Source organism: Heptranchias perlo, chromosome 15, assembly GCF_035084215.1.
Source record: "Heptranchias perlo isolate sHepPer1 chromosome 15, sHepPer1.hap1, whole genome shotgun sequence".
Taxonomy (NCBI): domain Eukaryota; kingdom Metazoa; phylum Chordata; class Chondrichthyes; order Hexanchiformes; family Hexanchidae; genus Heptranchias; species Heptranchias perlo.
In genome coordinates, this window is record NC_090339.1 from 34,912,891 (window position 1) to 34,932,847 (window position 19,957).

General features: G+C 46.0%; 1 protein-coding gene across 1 annotated transcript in view; it reads right to left on the reverse strand.

Annotated features, from left to right (window-relative positions):
* The window catches only part of LOC137332794 (disks large homolog 3-like), a 43,286-nt gene that overhangs the window by 10,814 nt on the left and 12,515 nt on the right, over positions 1–19,957 (reverse strand). Inside the window, exons 4-6 of the mRNA XM_067996731.1 lie at positions 17,175–17,311; positions 15,086–15,230; positions 13,879–14,029 (exon numbers count right to left, since the gene is read on the reverse strand). Of these exons, the coding sequence (XP_067852832.1) occupies positions 13,879–14,029; positions 15,086–15,230; positions 17,175–17,311 (433 nt within the window). The remainder of the gene's footprint in view (positions 1–13,878; positions 14,030–15,085; positions 15,231–17,174; positions 17,312–19,957) is intronic.

Below are 19,957 nucleotides of genomic sequence, written 5' to 3' on the forward strand. Positions count from 1 at the left end.
TCTAGTGCACCATAGCCAAATAGTATGAACAGGGAAACAAGCGGGAGAAGCTCTTTACATACACCCTTTTGCAACAAACACAAGTAGAACTGTTGCATCGATTATGCTCTGACCCCACTAAGAACAGTAGCGAGCCTGCAAACTAGTACACTTTGCACTACTCCTCCAAGTTCCAGGCAACACGGGATCCAAGGTGAGGTAGCCAAATGGATACAAAATTGGATTGACGGCAGAAGACAGAGGGTGGTTGTAGAGGGTTGTTTTTCAAACTGGAGGCCTGTGACCAGCGGTGTGCCTCAGGGATCGGTGCTGGGTCCACTGTTATTTGTTATTTATATTAATGATTTGGATGAGAATTTAGGAGGCATGGTTAGTAAGTTTGCAGATGACACCAAGATTGGTGGCATTGTGGACAGTGAAGAAGGTTATCTAGGATTGCAACAGGATCTTGATAAATTGGGCCAGTGGGCCGATGAATGGCAGATGGAGTTTAATTTAGATAAATGTGAGGTGATGCATTTTGGTAGATCGAATCGGGCCAGGACCTACTCCGTTAATGGTAGGGCGTTGGGGAGAGTTATAGAACAAAGAGATCTAGGAGTACAGGTTCATAGCTCCTTGAAAGTGGAGTCACAGGTGGATAGGGTGGTGAAGAAGGCATTCAGCATGCTTGGTTTCATTGGTCAGAACATTGAATACAGGAGTTGGGATGTCTTGTTGAAGTTGTACAAGACATTAGTAAGGCCACACTTGGAATACTGTGTACAGTTCTGGTCACCCTATTATAGAAAGGATATTATTAAACTAGAAAGAGTGCAGAAAAGATTTACTAGGATGCTACCGGGACTTGATGGTTTGACTTATAGGGAGAGGTTGGATAGACTGAGACTTTTTTCCCTGGAGAGTAGGAGGTTTAGGGGTGATCTTATAGAAGTCTATAAAATAATGAGGGGCATAGATAAGGTCGATAGTCAAAATCTTTTCCCAAAGGTAGGGGAGCCTATAACGAGGGGGTATAGATTTAAGGTGAGAGGGGAGAGATACAAAAGGGTCCAGAGGGGCAATTTTTTCACTCAAAGGGTGGTGAGTGCCTGGAACGAGCTGCCAGAGGCAGTAGTAGAGGCGGGTACAATTTTGTCTTTTAAAAAGTATTTGGACAGTTACATGGGTAAGATGGGTATAGAGGGATATGGGCCAAGTGCAGGCAATTGGGACTAGCTTACTGGTATAAACTGGGCGACATGGACATGTTGGGCCGAAGGGCCTGTTTCCATGTTGTAAACTTCTATGATTCTATGATTCTAACTGTGAAGACCTATGTACAGGATCAGATAACAAAAGTCTTTCACTTCTTCCAAAATCCAGGCATGGTTATATACAGAACAAAGTGTGTTTATTAATAAACAAAAATGCTAAGGGTTTTCTCTCTTTCTATTTATTTCTCTTCTCAGAATCTTCTGGGTCTTGCCATATATACCAAAGATCCCCCATCAGGAGTTGGGGGGGGTGGGGGTCACAATTATACCTTCCTTCATCTAGACCTATCATGATTTTACACATCTCAATGAGGAAAGGTATAATACCTATCCAACATCATTCTCTCCCAAGAAAGAGCAGTTGTTTGATATCCTAATCTCAGCCAGCAAGTTCCAGCTGGCAATAAAAAGGGCAACCCAGTACCTTACAGCTAACCTGATGAATTTTACAAAGCCCCGTTTCCAGGGCTCACCACCATCTGTTGGAACTTCTCCACCAAGTACTGGAGACAAACATCTTGTCAGGCACTTTTAATGCAGTCACAATCATATTAATACATAAAAAAGGAAAAGAGGCCTGCCAGTAGTTCATACTGATCCACAACCCTGCTTAATGCTGACTATAAAATTCTGATCAAAATCCTGGCCTCAAGACTAGATGCAGTTAACTCCTGGCTGTTCCACGTACAAGTAACAGACTTAATCCCACTTCTTGTGGGATAATCCGAGGTGCTATTCAATGTGATGCACCACTGTAATAGCTCCAACACATGTGCCCTGGTGTGCTGGACTCACAAAAGATATTTCACTGGGTGGAGTTGTAGTTCCTCCTCAAGACACTTGAGAAAATGACTTTGTGACTCACTTAGGAGATAGATTAAAATCCTATATTTGCACCCCAAATTCACAGTATACAGTAATTGCCTCTGGTCCCCCGAATTCTCCCTCCATCGAGGAACCGTACATGAATGTCCCCTATCTCTCTTCTCCTGAGCCCTGGCTATCGAACCCCAGGCAACATGCATCAGAGTAATCCCTAGAGTACAGACTGAAGGAACTGAGCATGAAGTATCCTTATATCCAATGATGTACTACTATAACTAATCCAAACACCTCAATCACCAGCATCTTTCAAAGCATCAGAGACTTTGGGCAATTTTCATAGACTAAGTTTAATTAGTATATATGCTGCCCAAACTGGATGGAATATCTGCCATATCACTCCTGGCTAGGGTAAACACAATAAAAACTAACATGTGCCCCTGCATCCTTTACATATTCCAGATGTTCTCTGTCAAGGTCTCAACCCAACAATTCCATGACCTGGACAGTTGCATCTCCAAGTCCCTCAGGATGAGTAAGAGACCTTGAATATGTCACAAACATCTTCAGGTTCCAAAACAAAAAGAGTGTAATTGACCTCCCAAACTTCAGTCAATATCATAGGGCAGGCTAGATCCAAGGGACTATTGCTGGAAATGAGACTGGGGACTTGCTAAAAACCAGTCTGCATAGCTTACCCTTCACCGACCTTCAAAAGAGACAGACAGGATTTAGAAGTATCCCAATTGCTGTCCTAGCCCCCTCAGCCTGGTGAGACATCTGCATCTCCCTGAAGATCCATCTGGGTCCATCAGCCCTAATCCGGAGCAATGTGAAGGTTCCAAGAGGCCTCACATCAAGTGAATTAAAGTCTGGCATAGTCACTAGACTAGGCCAACTCATCAACATAGGCAGATCAAAGCTTCCCATCATTTAACTGATAAATTTCACGTCTCCCAGCACGACCAATAGTACTACCCCTAGATCTCAGCAATGCTTTGCTGACTTCAGCAAGAGCCAACTCCAGTGGAACTCTTCCTCTACTCCCCAACAGACCCCTGTAGCCACATCTTCATCCTGTACATATGTCCACATCTCTAGTAACAGACAGCACAGGAGATTTGCAGGTGGCTTGGGAATGAGACCCAGGATGCCTGAGGAGGTATAGACGAGATATAGTGAGCCACTACCTGTAGCAAGTCAAGAGAGGCAACTCAGAATCTAGAAACTGCACCCAAAACAAACTCCAGAAATTTATCCCCTTCATACCAGATGACTTTTGGAGGGGCTGTAGCCAGAACAGCATCTTCCCACATTTATTCTGGTCATGTCGCTGTATTCAACCACTTTGGATGGCAGTATGGGAGAATATAAAAGGCCATAACTGGCCTTGTAATTCTGGACTACCCACTGAAGGGTGGGGTCCCCACAACTAGCACAGGTCTTGCTGTATACTTTATTTTGGTACAGATGTTAACCCTTTTAAAGCAGCACAGATAAAGTGTACGAAGAATAGAGTACAGAAGAAATAAATCCATAGGAAATAACTGCTAGGCACAGTGTAGTGTATAGGAGCAATGGATTATGTCTGCAACCAGGCTAAATATGTCACTTCTTTGCATTCCCAAAAGTGTACATTCATATATATGATTTGATTACATGCATCTGCAAGAAGGTCCATCCCCTCTCCGTGGTAGAGTGAAGCTCTGCCAACAACAAACACGTGGCTGAAGCACATGCAGTATATAACAATTAAAGCAAGGGATATTTCGTCTCCACCTGGAGAAATGTCAAGCAGTCAAGGGTCTATGCTTGGAGGCCCACTCAACCGAAACTCTCCCTTCAGCACAGCAACCCATCCAATGACAGGGAAAGACAACAACCCCAACAAACATGACTACCAGTAGGCGAAGCCCTTCTTCTCTGTGACCTAACTGATTCCCAAGCTATACCAAGAAACCTGAATATATCAATATACTTCTCTCATAAACACCGTGTAATCAAAACATATATATGAATATACACTTTTGGGAATGCAAAGAAGTGACATTTAGCCTGGTTGCAGACATAATCCATAGCTCCTATACACTACACTGTACCTAGCAGTTATTTCCTGTGGATTTATTTCTTCTGTACTCTATTCTTTGTACACTTTATCTGTGCTGCTTTAAAAGGGTTAACATCTGTACCAAAATAAAGTATACAAGAATTTCTGAAAACTTGGTAAAAGGCGTGGAGGGAATTAAATCCATTGGAGTTGACAGTACAGGGTGTTAGCAAGCTTTACTTCATCACCAGTGTGCAGATTATTTACCACTTAAGATGTACCTACTATACAGGATAATGGCAGATAGATCTGAAGAAGGAAACTTTATCCTTGCGGTGGCACATAGACCCCGTTGATCCTATCTTCAGCCCCACAATAAGAGAGTGTGTGTGTGTGTGTGTGCAACAATCAGCAGGAAACCCACCTGCATGTGTATTTCCTATTAAATATTGGTGACTATCAGATTGAAATATACAGTTCTGATTAATGGTGTCCACCCAAAACATTAAGATGTCTTTTCTCTTTTCAGATGCAGAGAAACTTGCTGTGTATTTCCACTGTGTTCTGTTTTTATTTGAAATATATACAAGTGCTTGCCACCAATATTCTGCAAACATGGGCACAGCTGACTGCAACAATGCAACTTTCATTTCCTTAAGTGCCAATTTGAACACACATCTGAAGTTGGGATTGCTAAGACTGACAGAGAACAGGATTCTGGCCAGGCCTGAGAGGAATGGGGTTGTTTAAACATAGTACATTATCAAGACTGGAATTCTACTAAAATTTCAAGAACAAAAATCACAGGAACCAGTCACTGGTAATTCTGCTACCTTGGCATGATTCCCCTATTTGCTGTAAGGTATTAAGCCATCATTGACACCAGTACCTTTGTGGTTTAAGAGTTCCTCCAAGTAAAATATGTTGAAAAATCATTTCGAACATTTTCTGCTCACAGGGCACTCTAAACACAAATATTAAACCCTCTAATGGTATGGCAATACTGATACGCTTCTTTGTGTGTTAGCTTGGCTCAGTTCGTAGCACTCTTGCTTCAGAGTCAGAAATTTGTGGATTTGAGTCCCATATCAGGACTTCGGCATGTAGGGGTAAATTGCACATGCAGCCAGTGAATATTGGAAAAGCACAGATACATTAAAAAATCACAGGCACGCACTGAAATCAACAAATGGAAAATTATGGGCAGCACAACAGCAATCTTCTCATATGTGCTGGCTGTGTGCAAGGCCCCAATGGTGGTGCAGGGCCTTGCAAAATTTACCCTATATAAGCTTGGGAAGTACTGAGGGACTGTGTATTGTTGGAAGTTCTGATAGTCTCTCTTCACAATTTACGATTTTAAATCGTATAATCTCTAATCATTCTTCTGGAATTCTACAATGCATCAATGTGGTTTGAAAGTAGGGTGCCTGAAATTCCACACAATATTACAAATGTGGACTTTCAAGTTCTACAGGATTAAATCAACAAGTTTCAACTTATAATTGCAGTTCCTCAAGTTGCGTTGCAATGCTAACACTTAAGTGTCAGAAATGGATGCTGAACAGTACAGTTGTATAGAATTTAAATGCATGACAGACAGGGTCAGTGAGAAAGTTGTGCTAACTAGGCGTGATTGATATGTAGTTTTTGCGCTTTGCTGCTTTCTGTACAGTGTGCCGTCCCAAATGCTGAGGGACCTGCAGCCTGCTCCATAACCAGGAAGTACTTTCCTAAAGGTGTAAATTAACAGATCTCTGATAGTAGCTGTCTTTCACCTTTACTACATTTCTAAGTACCGTGCAACTTATTACTAATCTGAAGAATATCCCAGTACTCACTCAGCCCCTTGGTGTTGAATGTCTTGAGCCATAATAGCTCCGGTTTTCAGCACACACCCTGAACTCCTTGATTGCAACCTTTGTAATACAACTGGTTGTTGCATAATCAGTCACTCCACCTAGAGGCGGAATGCAATCCAATCCTACAGCACAGTGATTAGAAAACCCAAATACACTGACTCAGAGAGATAAAGATATTCAAATACAACAGCAGAGACAGAGAGGTTAGGATACTGAAATGCATCAGCACAGAGACAGAAGGAGTTCAGGGGTTGATTTTAACTACCTCCGGTGAATATGAATAGGGCTGTAGCACTCCGAAAATTGTGGTTCTACACTTACTGCCCTGCTCCCACTCCGCTCGCCACCATTTTGCCTTCATGAGGAAAGCCCAGGTACCCTCCTGAGGCAGGGGAGAGCCTCAGTAAAGTATTTAAATCAGGGTCTTGTAATGTTAATAGAACCCCAATGCCATTTTCAAAGTAGTGCACAGGGTTGGACTCATCAAGTACAGGCAGGAAACGGCATTTGGAAATGCTATTTAAAAGGGCACTCACCTGCAAGTACTCAGATCATTGGAATCTGTTGGCAGTTGGATGAGGTTTCTGCACTTCTGCTTTAAAACCTTCAGGAAGCTCAGGGAGGGACTGCACAGTGTTCAACATGGGAGTCATCGAGCTACTCCACTCTGGTTGGAGGAAGAGTAGCAGAAACAGCAGCAGAGGTCAGAGAACCTCAAGCCGCTGCACTTGGAGCAATGGGGAGGCCACAAAGGGGGAGGACTGCTTGCAGGTGTCCTTACCCTGCCCATAGGGTCTATAGGGCCAGACTTACCTACCTCCAGTTTTCAGTGGAGCAGTGCATCAGGAGGCTGCGCTTCTCCAGAGAGGCTGTCAGAGATCTGTGTAGCCTCTTACAGCAAGTCTTACAACCCACTAACCCAGCGGCCATGCATTGCCTGTCACAAATGCATCTGTCCATGACAGTATTAGTAGGAGTGACCACCGCACAATCCTTGTGGAGACAAAGTCCCGTCTTCGCACTGAGGACACCATCCAACATGTTGTGTGGCATTACCACCGTGCTAAATGGGATAGATTCAGAACAGATCTAGCAGCTCAAAAATGGGCATCCATGAGGCGCTGTGGGACATCAGCAGCAGCAGAATTGTATTCCAGCACAATCTGTAACCTCATGGCCCGGCATATTCCTCACTCTACCATTACCAACAAGCCAGGGGATCAACCCTGGTTCAATGAGGAGTGTAGAAGAGCATGCCAGGAGCAGCACCAGGCATACCTAAAAATGAGGTGCCAACCTGGTGAAGCTACAACTCAGGACTACATGCATGCTAAACAGCGGAAGCAACATGCTATAGACAGAGCTAAGCGATTCCACAACCAACGGATCAGATCAAAGCTCTGCAGTCCTGCCACATCCAGTCGTGAATGGTGGTGGACAATTAAACAACTAACGGGAGGAGGAGGCGCTGCAAACATCCCCATCCTCAATGATGGCGGAGTCCAGCAAGTGAGTGCAAAAGACAAGGCTGAAGCATTTGCAACCATCTTCAGCCAGAAGTGCCAAGTAGATGATCCATCTCGGCCTCCTCCCGATATCCCCACCATCACAGAAGCCAGTCTTCAGCCAATTCGATTCACTCCACGTGATATCAAGAAACAGCTGAGTGCACTGGACACAGCAAAGGCTATGGGCCCCGACAACATCCCAGCTGTAGTGCTGAAGACTTGTGCTCCAGAACTAGCTGCGCCTCTAGCCAAGCTGTTCCAGTACAGCTACAACACTGGCATCTACCCGACAATGTGGAAAATTGCTCAGGTACGTCCTATCCACAAAAAGCAGGGCAAATCCAATCCGGCCAATTACCGCCCCATCAGTCTACTCTCAATCATCAGCAAAGTGATGGAAGGTGTCGTCGACAGTGCTATCAAGCGGCATTTACTCACCGATGCTCAGTTTGGGTTCCGCCAGGACCACTCGGCGCCAGACCTCATTACAGCCTTGGTCCGAACATGGGCAAAAGAGCTGAAATCCAGAGGTGAGGTGAGAGTGACTGCCCTTGACATCAAGGCAGCATTTGACAGAGTGTGGCACCAAGGAGCCCTAGTAAAATTAAAGTCATTGGGAATCAGGGGGAAAACTCTCTAGTGGCTGGAGTCATACTTAGCACAAAGGAAGATGGTAGTGGTTGTTGGAGGCCAATCATCTCAGCCCCAGGGCATTGCTGCAGGAGTTCCGCAGGGCAGTGTCTTAGGCCCAAACATCTTCAGCTGCTTCATCAATGACCTCCCCTCCATCATAAGGTCAGAAATGGGGATGTTTGCTGATGCTTGCACAGTGTTCAGTTCCATTCGCAACCCCTCAGATAATGAAGCAGTCCGAGCCCGCATGCAGTAAGACCTGGACAACATCCAGGCTTGGGCTCATAAGTGGCAAGTAACATTCGCGCCAGACAAGTGCCAGGCAATGACCATCTCCAACAAGAGAGGGTCTAACCACCTCCCCTTGACATTCATCGCCGAATCCCCCACCATTAACATCCTGGGGGTCACCATTGACCAGAAACTTAACTGGACCAGACACATAAATACTGTGGCTACAAGAGCAGGTCAGAGGCTGGGTATTCTGCGGCGAGTGACTCACCTCCTGACTCCCCAAAGCCTTTCCACCATCTACAAGGCACGAGTCAGGAGTGTGATGGAATACTCTCCACTTGCCTGGATGAGTACAGCTCCAACAACACTCAAGAAGCTTGACACCATCCAGGACAAAGCAGCCCACTTGATTGGCACCCCATCCACCACCCTAAACATTCACTCCCTTCGCCACCGGCGCACCGTGGCTGCAGTGTGTACCATCCACAGGATGCACTGCAGCAACTCACCATGGCTTCTTCGACAGCACCTCCCAAACCCGCGACCTCTACCACCTAGAAGGACAAGAACAGCAGGCACATGGGAACAACACCATCTGCATGTTCCCCTCCAAGTCACACACCATCCCGACTTGGAAATATATCGCCGTTCCATCATCGTCGCTGGGTCAAAATCCTGGAACCCCCTTCCTAACAGCACTGTGGGAGAACCTTCACCACACGGACTGCAGCGGTTCAAGAAGGCGGCTCACCACCACCTTCTTAAGGGCAATTAGGGATGGGCAATAAATGCTGGCCTCGCCAGCGACGCCCACATCCCATGAACGAATAAAAAAAAACCTACGGTCCGCAAATTTTTTTATTGCCTCGGGACTTCCAGACTGCAACAGGTGACATCAGTCATATTAGTCAGTCTGCAATCCATGTCTGCATTAAGCAGGCCACTGACACCCTTTTTGTCAAGGCCAACAAATTTATAATGTTCACCACGGACACCAGCAGCTAGCAGGAAAGGGCTGTATGTTTTACTGCCATTACAGTCTTCCCCAAGTTCAGGCCCTGATTGACTGCACCCATCAGGGCACCTCCCAGTGAGCCATCCGTCTTCATGAACAGGAAAGGCTCCCACTCTCTTAATGTTGAGCTGGTGACTCATCACCACCAGCACATCATATAGGTCTATGATGCAATCCTGACAGCTGTTATGATGCTTACATACTGCACCAGTCCTCCATCCCCCACACTCTTTGACCCTGCTCAGCAAGTCAAATGCTGGCTGTTTGGGGACAGGGGTTATCCTCTTTATATTGCTTATCATGCCTCTATGAAACCCATGCTCGTTGGCTGAAAGAAATTTGAACCTGAGCCATGGGACCACTACAGCCATCATTGAGCAGACAATCCGAGTTCTCAGACAATGCTTTCACTGCCTGGACAGCTCTGGAGACTTTCTGAAGTGTAGCCCACAGAGAATGTCCCTGATTGTGGTCCTTTGCTGCATTCTGTACATCGGGGACAGCAAATGGTGCCTGCGCAGCAAGAAGAACTTCCACCATCTGATGAGGGAGACCTCAATGACAGTGAAGATGCAGCAGGAGTGGCAGAGTGACAGCACCAAACTGCAACCAGAGCTCTTTGACAACAGTTGATCAACCAAAGCTTCAGGTGCTCTACTCCTTCGTCCCACCCCCACATTAACATTTAACATCTCCACGAGTTCTTCCACCCTCCGATAAAGTACTTTCAACCTCTGATCAACATTAATATACATGAAATTGCAGGCTCAGTCACCACTACAGAACCACACTGCAGGTGATTTACAATAAACTGACATTTTAATGGCTGACACATCTGCCAACAATATTTTCACCCATGTGTTAGCCCGGAGTGCTTTTCTTAAGTGGTTTTGTGGTTAATCTCGTGCTCCTACAAGGTACTCTCCCAGTAGCTTCAGCATGGGTGATGGAAGGCTGCTGATGCTTAAATGAGGGTCCTGAGGCACTTGTGGTCAGCAACCTATAGGTGCTCGGGCCCAAAAAGGCCCGGCTGCAGTCTGTCCCAGCAGGGTTTCTGGCATCTTGGAAGGTATTGGTTGAGGGGGTGGTGAGTGAGTAGATGTGTTGTCATCCTGTGGTCCACTTCCATGGGTCCGTGGCTCATCACATTCCCCTGAGTGTAGGAGATCTGTTATGTGATTGAAGCCCCTATCAATGGGTTCTCTTGAAGGCAGTGGAAATGACATCGGGTGGGCGGCAGACTTACCCCATCCACTGCCTGCCCAAAAGTCACTGAAAGTTAAAATCTACTCCCCAGCTGTTGAAATGCACTGACACAGAGATAGCAGGAGATCGGGATATGGAAATATATCAGCACAGAGACAGGAGATCAAAATACTGAAATACATTACCCCAGAGACAGAGGGAGATCAGGATATGGAAATACACGAGCACAGAGTTTGGAGCAGCATCAAAGCGAGAGAATACACAGCACTCTGGCAGCTGCTCGTACTTTCCAAATGCACAAGCATGATCGCATTTTAACTGTTTATTGCTGCAATATGGTCCATTACATTTGCCAAGCAACATGCCAATACAAGGTACCTGCATGCTGTATATTTGCAGACTCACATAAGGTGGGCTAAGCACTTGGATGGCACACGTCTTCTCTCATTCCTTTTTTCAACATATGTCTTTTTCATCTGCTTCCATTAGAAGATCACAGTTAAAAGGAGGCGGCATATGCTAATTGGAAGGAAGGGCCGCCCAAACTACCACCCATGACTACTTATGAGGGGAAGGCCCTGAAGAATCTGGGTGTAAAGCCAACCAAGGGAGTAGGAGGAGAGAAGGGTGGAGATGTCCCCTTGTCCACAGCTAGAATCATCTCTTGTTTCTCATTCTTTATCTCCTCATTCACTCGCTGACATAGGCATTCCTTGTAGCACTATAATGTCTTACCATGTTTCATTGCCATCATTCTAAAATATGTTTTTTGTTCTGCTCCTCCAGTTGTCCAAGAGCAGGAGGTGGCATACTCCAATGTTCTGATTCAACCTAGCATTAATCACAGCCTGAAGCATCTGTGGATAGCTGCCTAAGAAATGTTACGAATATCCCCTGATGCAGCTGGAATGAGTCCAGGGCAAAGAAATTAAGCGTGGTGGTGACCTTAAAAGTCACTGGCAGTGTAATGGGTATGACAGAACCTCCTCAAATCTGACCATTACAACAAGCCATTTACACCCGACGAAGAAGGCAGGACTTCTTGATTGAAAATATATTAAACCACAAAAAAAAACCCTGGATCAGCAAAAGGTAAGTGAAATAATAACTGAAGTTTCTTAAATAACTTCCTATAAGGTAATTTCAACGTTTTAAGTAACTTTTCCTCCACAGTAGATTTGTGATCACATTTACAATGGAATGACAATCATATCCAGCTTTGCGATATCAAAGGTGATCAGGTATGGAGTCTGGGGTCCCCATGGAAATACATTTATTACCGTTATGCCCCATCTCCAACTGTACAGGCTTGACTTTAATAAGGCTTTAACAACAACAAAACTTTGGATTTATAGAGCACCTTTATGTCCCAAGGCGCACAGGAGCATTATCAAACAAAATTTGACATCGGGCCACATAAGGAGATATTAGGACAGGTGAGCTTGGTCAAAGAGCGTTTTAAGGAGCATCTTAAAGGAGGAAAGAGAGGTAGAGAGGCAGAGAGGATTAGGAAGGGAATTCTAGAGCTTAGAGCCTAACAGTTGAAGGCACAGCCGTCAACGGTGGAGCGATTAAAATCAGGGATGCGCAAGAGGCAAGAATTGAAGGAGTGCAGAGATCTTGGAGGGATATGAAAACAAGGATGAGAATTTTAAAATCAAGACATTCCTGATCCGGGAGCCAATGTAGGTCAGCGAGCACAAGGGTGATAGGTGAACGGGACTTGGTGCGAGTTAGGATATGGGCAGGCAGCAGAGTTTTGGATGAGCTCAAGTTTATGGAGGGTGGAAGACGGGAGGCCGGCCAGGAGAACAATGGAACAGTCAAGTCTAGAGGTAACAAAGGCATGGATGAGGGTTTCAACAGCAGATGAGCTGAGGCAGAGGCGGAGACAGGCGATGTAACGGAGGTGGAAATAGGCAGTCTTGGTGATGGAGTGGATGCGTGGTCGGATGCTCATCTCAGGGTCAAATAGGACGCCAAGGTTGCGAATGGTCTGGTTCAGCCTCAGACAGTGGCCAGGGAGAGGGATGGAGTTGGTGGCTAGGGAATGGAGTTTGTGGCAGGGACTGAAGACAATGGCGTCAGTCTTCCCAATTCTTAGTTGGAGAAAATTTTTACTCATGTTGGACAAGCAGTGTGACTGTGGAGGGGTTGAAGGGGGTGGTGGTGAGGTAGTGCTCAGAGTTATCAGCGTACACATGAAACCTGACGTGTTTTCGGATGATGTCACCGAGGGGCAGCATGTAGATGAGAAATAGGAGGGGGCCAAGGACAGATCCTTGGGAAACTCCAGAGGTGAGGGTGCAGGAGCGGGAAGATAAGCCATTGCAGATGATTCTCTGGCTACTACTGGATAGATAAGAATTGAACCAGATGAGCGCAGTCCCACCCAGCTGGACGACGGAGGAGAGGTGTGGGAGGAGGATGGTGTGGTCAACTGTGTCAAAGGCTGCGGACAGGTTGAGAAGGATGAGGAGGGATAGTTTACCACGGTCACGTTCACATAGGATGTCATGTGACTTTGATGAGGCTCGTGCTGTGGCAGTGACAAACATGCACAAATTGGCTTTTTTCAGAACTTTTTGTTAATGTTAATCCAGTTTTGTACAATAGGAAAACTTAGGGCAACACAGACTGATATAAAAGCTGTCAAACGTAAAAAGGGGTCAGGGAGGATGCCTGAGTCAGACTGGAACAACGAGTGTTCCACATATCCTACAAAGACAGGATTAGAAATGTCAGTTTGGAAGAAGTACTGCCTGTCTCTTTCATCAATGACAAATAGTCCAATTCTATTTGCAATCCATCTGTTTTTATTCGTGTCTATTTTTTCACCAAAAGTTAGCTTGTTGCAGGAATTTTATCCCCATATATTGCTGCATTGAGACTGAAATCCCTGCTTTTACTGATCAATGGTCTCTGAGGCAACCTGCTGGTCATTTTGTTCCATGCTAATGTTCCATGTGCAGGTACTCTGTTTCCTCTGATTTAGCCAAGTTCCTATCCACTTCAGTAGTTGCCCCCATTCCATGTCTTTCAATCTTGTGAGCCAATCTTCTCTAAATATATAACTTTCACTTAGTTCCTCTTGTCCATCAAGTCCCTTATTTCTTCAAAGCAATAGACAATAGATTTTTTTCACATATGACCTCTCTTCCATCATGAGATCAGCCAAGCAATCAGAACCAATAATTTCCTTTGTGCTAAGGAAAACTTATATCCTACATGTAAATTTTTTAAATCCCAAGGCTACAGCCCAGGCTTCTGTTATAATGTATCAGCAGGAACTGACCTTGTGAAGTCTTCGTCTCCCATCACATGCCGAGGGACTGGAGAGTATCGCCCTGAAGTAATCGCCGGCAGCGGATATGTGGGTTTGTTCTCAACTCCAGCCATGTAACCCATACCAGAGTTTACATGATTATCAGACAGGGCTGAAAATGCTGCAACACAAAGATAAATGCAATGAGTTAGTAAGGAGCAACAGTTCTAATCCAAATGTTACATGTTAGCCAGATTAGATATGACATTTTCTAAGCTGCCCAATACTACGGTATGTTGAAGCATCAACATGCTGTTTCTTGAGAACTGGGAAATGGTCTCGCCCTGTCATCTCCACACATAAACTTACTGATGTCTAGCAGAAGGCAGACATTTCTTCCCAGAGTGAGAATTACCCAGGTTCCAGACTGACCATAGTGAGGGTGTCAGGCTGTGGAATATGTCAGACCAAAGAGTGGGCCAGGCCACAATGTGGTCTAGGCCAGGGAGTAAATCAGGCAGAAGTATGACAAGTGAGGAGCACATCAGAATGAGAAATAGGTCAGGTCAGGGAGTGCAACAGGCTGTAGTCTGTGTCTGGTTTGTGAGAACAAGGAGTGCATTATACTGTGTTGTGGGCCAGGCTGCAGAAATGTCAAGGTGGGTAATGGATCAGGCTGTGAAAAGTCTCATGGTAGTGACAACAGGGCTGATAACAGATAATGGTCCTGATTTTAATTTTGGGCTAGATTTGGGCAGGTGGGCAGCAGTGAGAGTTAGATACTCACCCACTGCTCCAAAAATGAGGCCCAATGTATTTTAACTCCCGAGCCTCATTTAATTCCCACTGGTCAACTTCCCATCAATGTTGGAAAATTGTGCGGCCCGGAGTGCGCCCGCCGAGACCGGGTAAGTGGTGGGATTGGCTGCCGGGGCCGTTAGCAATCAAGAGTGAGAACTCAGCTTCATTTTTCTCTTCCATAACCCAGGGGTGATGAGGGTTGCTGTAGTGCCCATACCGTGCAACAGCTGAGAATAGCTAACTGAGCACAAACTTCTAATCAAACTTGGAACTTTCCAGGTCTGTAAGGCTCAGTTTCACAATGGGCATAAAATTAGCCAACTGAGTCATTGGGGAGCTCCAAACGCAGACTATCTAGTGCCAGTTTTTATCCCTCGCAACAATATTGTCAGTGAGCGAGGTAATGCTGTACAATTGACACGCTGTAAATACTTACTGCTTGCATAGTCAGGAGGTGCGTATACTTCATTGAGATGACTGCCACCAGGTTTAGCAACTTTCAAATAAACCATATCCGAGGTGTTCTTGAGAGCAGCCACAGCTTCTTCGTGCCGTACGTCCTGCAGGCTGATGTTATTGACCTGTCCAGCACAAAGAGCGAGGCTTTCACCTTTACACCATCCATACAAGCACCTCCACAGTATTACCATTCATGCATTCTCATTTGAATTCTACAATTTTAGATAAAATGTACAAGAGTGTGACTAGAGAACAGACATACAGACAGGTCCACAAGCCATGAACATATCCCTGTTTAAGATGGAATAGCTGTTTTTCAGTCTTGCTGCAGTCATGGACTCCTACATCACTATATCATTCAGTCAGTGAGTTGTGAAAGGAAGTACTATTGTATGGAGCTTGTCTCCTGAACATTTAATGAGATGCTAAAACCCAGCTCTGCAATTGAATGTGGGTTCACCCCGTGACTGGACGCTTCTTCATCCCTGCAATTGGATGCAAGTTTACCCCTATGACTTCCCACATGATCAAGTACTGATCTTAGCCATTCTACCATGATGGCGGCTGGGCAAAGGCTCACATAGAGAAGAGAAGGAAAAAACGTAGACTACTTAGCTCAGGCTGGTCTTGTGCAACTCATAGTAGGATACAGCAGCGTAGTGGTTATGGTACCAGTAAAAGTGACCATGAAGTTGTTGGATTGTCGGACAAACCCAATTGGTTCACCAATGTCCTTCAGGGAAGGAAATCTGATGTGCTTATCTGATCTGGCCTATATGTGACTCCCGTCCCACACCAGTGTAGTTGGCTCTTATCTGCCCTCCATAGATGCTGCCTGAGCTGCTGAATGTTTCCAGCATTTTCTGTTTTTATTTGTAAATTAAAAATGTATCATTTCCCTGGATAAAGGCAAGGATTGACTGATTGTATTGCGCACTGTGTTATTTTCTGTTCAGATGGAATCAGGTCCACGTTATTGTATCATTGTTAGTAAAATAGGCCTAGACCCCAAATGTGGGCCCCACTTCTGGTATGTTTTTGTCTTCTTGGGACTGGCTTCCAAAGATCCACCAAGTCTCAGAGAGATTACAGATGTGTCCATATTAGTCAGTACATTTGTTGAGATTTTAGTCCTGAAGCTTTTGCACTACTCTGAATTGACACAGTTGCCCCGACTTTCCTCAGGACTTGGGCGGGTGGAGCCCTAATGTAAAAGTGGCAGGAGTAGAGTAGTGGAGGCGGGAAAATCAGACAGGACTTATAAATGTGTCCTAAAGATGCAACTCTGGCATTCCCGCTGGGCGCCAGGGGAAAATTCCATCCATCCATTAATGGCTGCCTCTTTTGCCCCTAGCGACCAGGATGCTGGTGAGATACTAGCATCTAGATCCATGGATCGGCAGGGGTTCCAGGCCTGGATCATGGTCTGGAAGACTCCAGAATAGCTATGAGTATTTTTTTTAAAAATTGGCCCTCTTATAAATGGGTTTGATTAGTTGCAGTCCTTTACCATGTAAATGGGGCTCATCGTTGGCATCCCCATGCAGCTATGCAGTGCTGCATCTTCATCTTTCCACCCCTCCACCCACCCACCCCCCCTGCTTGAGGGCACCCGAGATGTGCCCTTATCAATACAAGCACCGATTATTATTTAAATAACATGAACATCCTGACCCTGGATACTTCGGCTGGGCTGGCAGTATAAGTCATCAGTGGATAGCAATTCCTGCTCTGCCGCAGTTATGATGGCAGAACGGGATACCAGATTTTCAGTTCCCGTATCTAAAGATGTGATTCTATACATTGATAAGACACAGATTCACAAAATACAAACTGGTGAGGTTTGGATTTTCAACAAACTTTGAACAAAGAACTTAAGTAAACCAAAATCTTAATGCCATCTGGTCCAGCTTGTTGATTAAATGTATACTTAAGCGCTGGTCATTCCTGTGAATTTGCTTTTTTGGTGTGCAATTTACTATAAAAATATATTTCAGTTTCACATTCAGAAAGATCAAGGTAGTGATCAAACATATTGAAGTGTATAAATATGAAACAGCGCTTACAGCAAGCAGCCTATCCCCTGTCTGTAGCCTGCCATCTTTCTGGGCTGCTCCTCCTTCAATGATTTTGGTGATATAGATGCTGTTATCTCCAGGAATGTGCTGATTCCCAATTCCTCCAGCAATACTGAACCCTAGACCTAAGAGATAGAGTATGAAAAACAACGTTATTTACTGTAATAAAATCAGAAAATGCTGGAAACACTCAGCATCTGTGGGGAGAGAAACAGAGTTAATGTTTCAGGTCATCGACCTTTCATCAGAAATGAAAGATGTTACAGATTAACAGTTTTTAAGCAAGTACAGATACAGGGTAAAAGGAGGTGGGAGGGAGGGTGGGGGGAGAGGGGCAAAGAAAGAATAAAGGGGAAGGTCTGTGATATGGTGGAGGGCAGGAGTGATTAAATGACAAAAGGGATGATGGTGCAAGGCAAAAGGGGGTGATAATGGGTCAAGTAAAGAAACAAAAGATGGGACCAGGTGAGTTTGTAAATGGTTGCAGCAGAATAGCAGACAGGGAGGAAAGCATGGAAAATCTGGCAAAGAGGAGAAGACTCCTGTGGCGGAATCTGGCGGAGAAAGGTAGGTAGACCCCTGGGGTGTGGACCACCCTGCCGGCCGTGTACCGATATGGGATCCCCACCCCAAGCACCAGCCCACGCCTCCTCCACTCCCAGTGACTCTGGTGCAGATATCCTCCATTAGAGTTTTGAGGGCCGATTTTAACCCCACCCCCACCCCCACCCGATGAGAACAGTGTGGGCGGCGTGGGTTAAAGTCGCGTCTATGCCCGCTCCGCATACTTCCCGCACCTTTCCTTCCCCCCACCATTTTAACCGATCTGCTTCTGGCTGCGTGTTTGGGACCCGCCCCAGGCAAGCAGGGTCCAAACTGAAAGGTCAAAGTCGCACTCCAATTATATCATACCCATCCCCACTGCATTTTAACTCGAATTTGGAGAACATCCGCCCACTTTCGGATCCGCCAGCAAAACCTAGTGGGATTGGTGTCTGAGAACCCCATAAGCAGTATAAAATGTGGCTCTCAGCTGCAGCTCACTGAATCACAGGATCTTTTGCTGTCTGGATTGCCAGGAGTGTTTCTAGCTTCCAGATCACAATTTATACACTTTTGGTGGCCAGCAACGCTTTAGTCAGGTTTCCCTACTTATTATAGGAGTCGTTCTTCTGGATGGAGCAAGACTCGGAGGAGGAGCAACAGCAGCCTCTGCAACAACCACAGCCAGTACCTGGCCTCTCAGAATACATCAGGTGAGGGGAAGCTGCACGCAGGCGGCCATACCCAGCACACTGGGTCTACAGGCCAAGACTCACCTTACTGGACCTAACTAAGAAGCAGTGCAGGAGGAGGCTGCATTTCTCCAGGCAGGCTGTCGCAGACTTCTGCAACCTCCTGCAACTGGACCTGCTGCTTGCTGGATCAGGATGGCTTGCCATGTCAGTGGCACAAAGTCACAAAGTCACCACAGTGCCAAAGTCACCACATCCCTGAATTTTTACACCATTGGCTCCTTTAAGTCTGCAACAGCCACATCTCCCGGGCTGCAGTCACAGCTGCATAAGCAGGTGACCGATGCACTATTTGCCAGGGCTGAGCAATGCATCAGCTTCCCAAGTGATCTCAGCAGTCAACTGGAGAGAGCTTGTGACTGGCTTCCTTCACAAACAGGACGTGATTGACTGTACACATGTGGCCATCAGGGAACCGGAACACAGGCTCGCAACATTCATCACCAGAAAAGGATTCCACTCTTATCAATGTAGTGGCTGATTACAGGAACAACATCATGCAGGTCTGTGCACGGAAGCTGCCATGATTTATCATTTAAATGAGGCCTGAAGCCGGATTTGGTTCGGGCCTCACGCTGGCACAAACGGAACAGCCGCTTCACTGACTTCATGGAGGTTGAATTTCTTGGCCTGAGTCTGGGAATACCCAAGCATTGTTTTCATTACTGAGGCTGGGAATATCCAGGCACTGTGAATTACTGAGGCTGGAAATACCCACACAGTGTGTCACTGTAACTGGGAATGCCAGGCAGTGTGTTACTGAGACTGGGAATGCCAGGCAGCATGTTACTGAGACTGGGAATGCCAGGCAGCATGTTACTGAGACTGGGAATGCCAGGCACTGTGTTACTGAGACTGGGGATGCCAGGCAGTGTGTTACTGAGACTGGGGATACCCATACAGTGTGTTACTGAGACTGGGGATACCCACACAGTGTGTTACTGAGACTGGGGATACCCACACAGTGTGTTACTGAGACTGAGAATGCCAGGCAGTGTGTTACTGAGACTGGGGATACCCACACAGTGTGTTACTGAGACTGAGAATGCCAGACAGTGTGATACTGAGACTGGAGATGCCCAAGCATTGTGTTACTGAGACTGGGGATGCCAGACAGTGTGATACTGAGACTGGGAATGCCAGGCAGTGTGTTACTGTAACTGGGAATGCCAGGCAGTGTGTTACTGAGACTGGGCATGCCAAGCAGTATGTTACTGAGACTGGGAATGCCAGGCAGCATGTTACTGAGACTGGGAATGCCAGGCAGTGTGTTACTGAGACTGGGAATGCCAGGCAGTGTGTTACTGAGACTGGGAATGCCAGGCAGTGTGTTACTGAGACTGGGGATACCCACACATTGTGTTACTGAGACTGAGAATGCAAGGCAGTGCCTTACTGAGACTGGAGATGCCCAAGCATTGTGTTACTGAGACTGGGGATGCCAGCAGCGTTTTACTGAGACTGGGAATGCCAGGC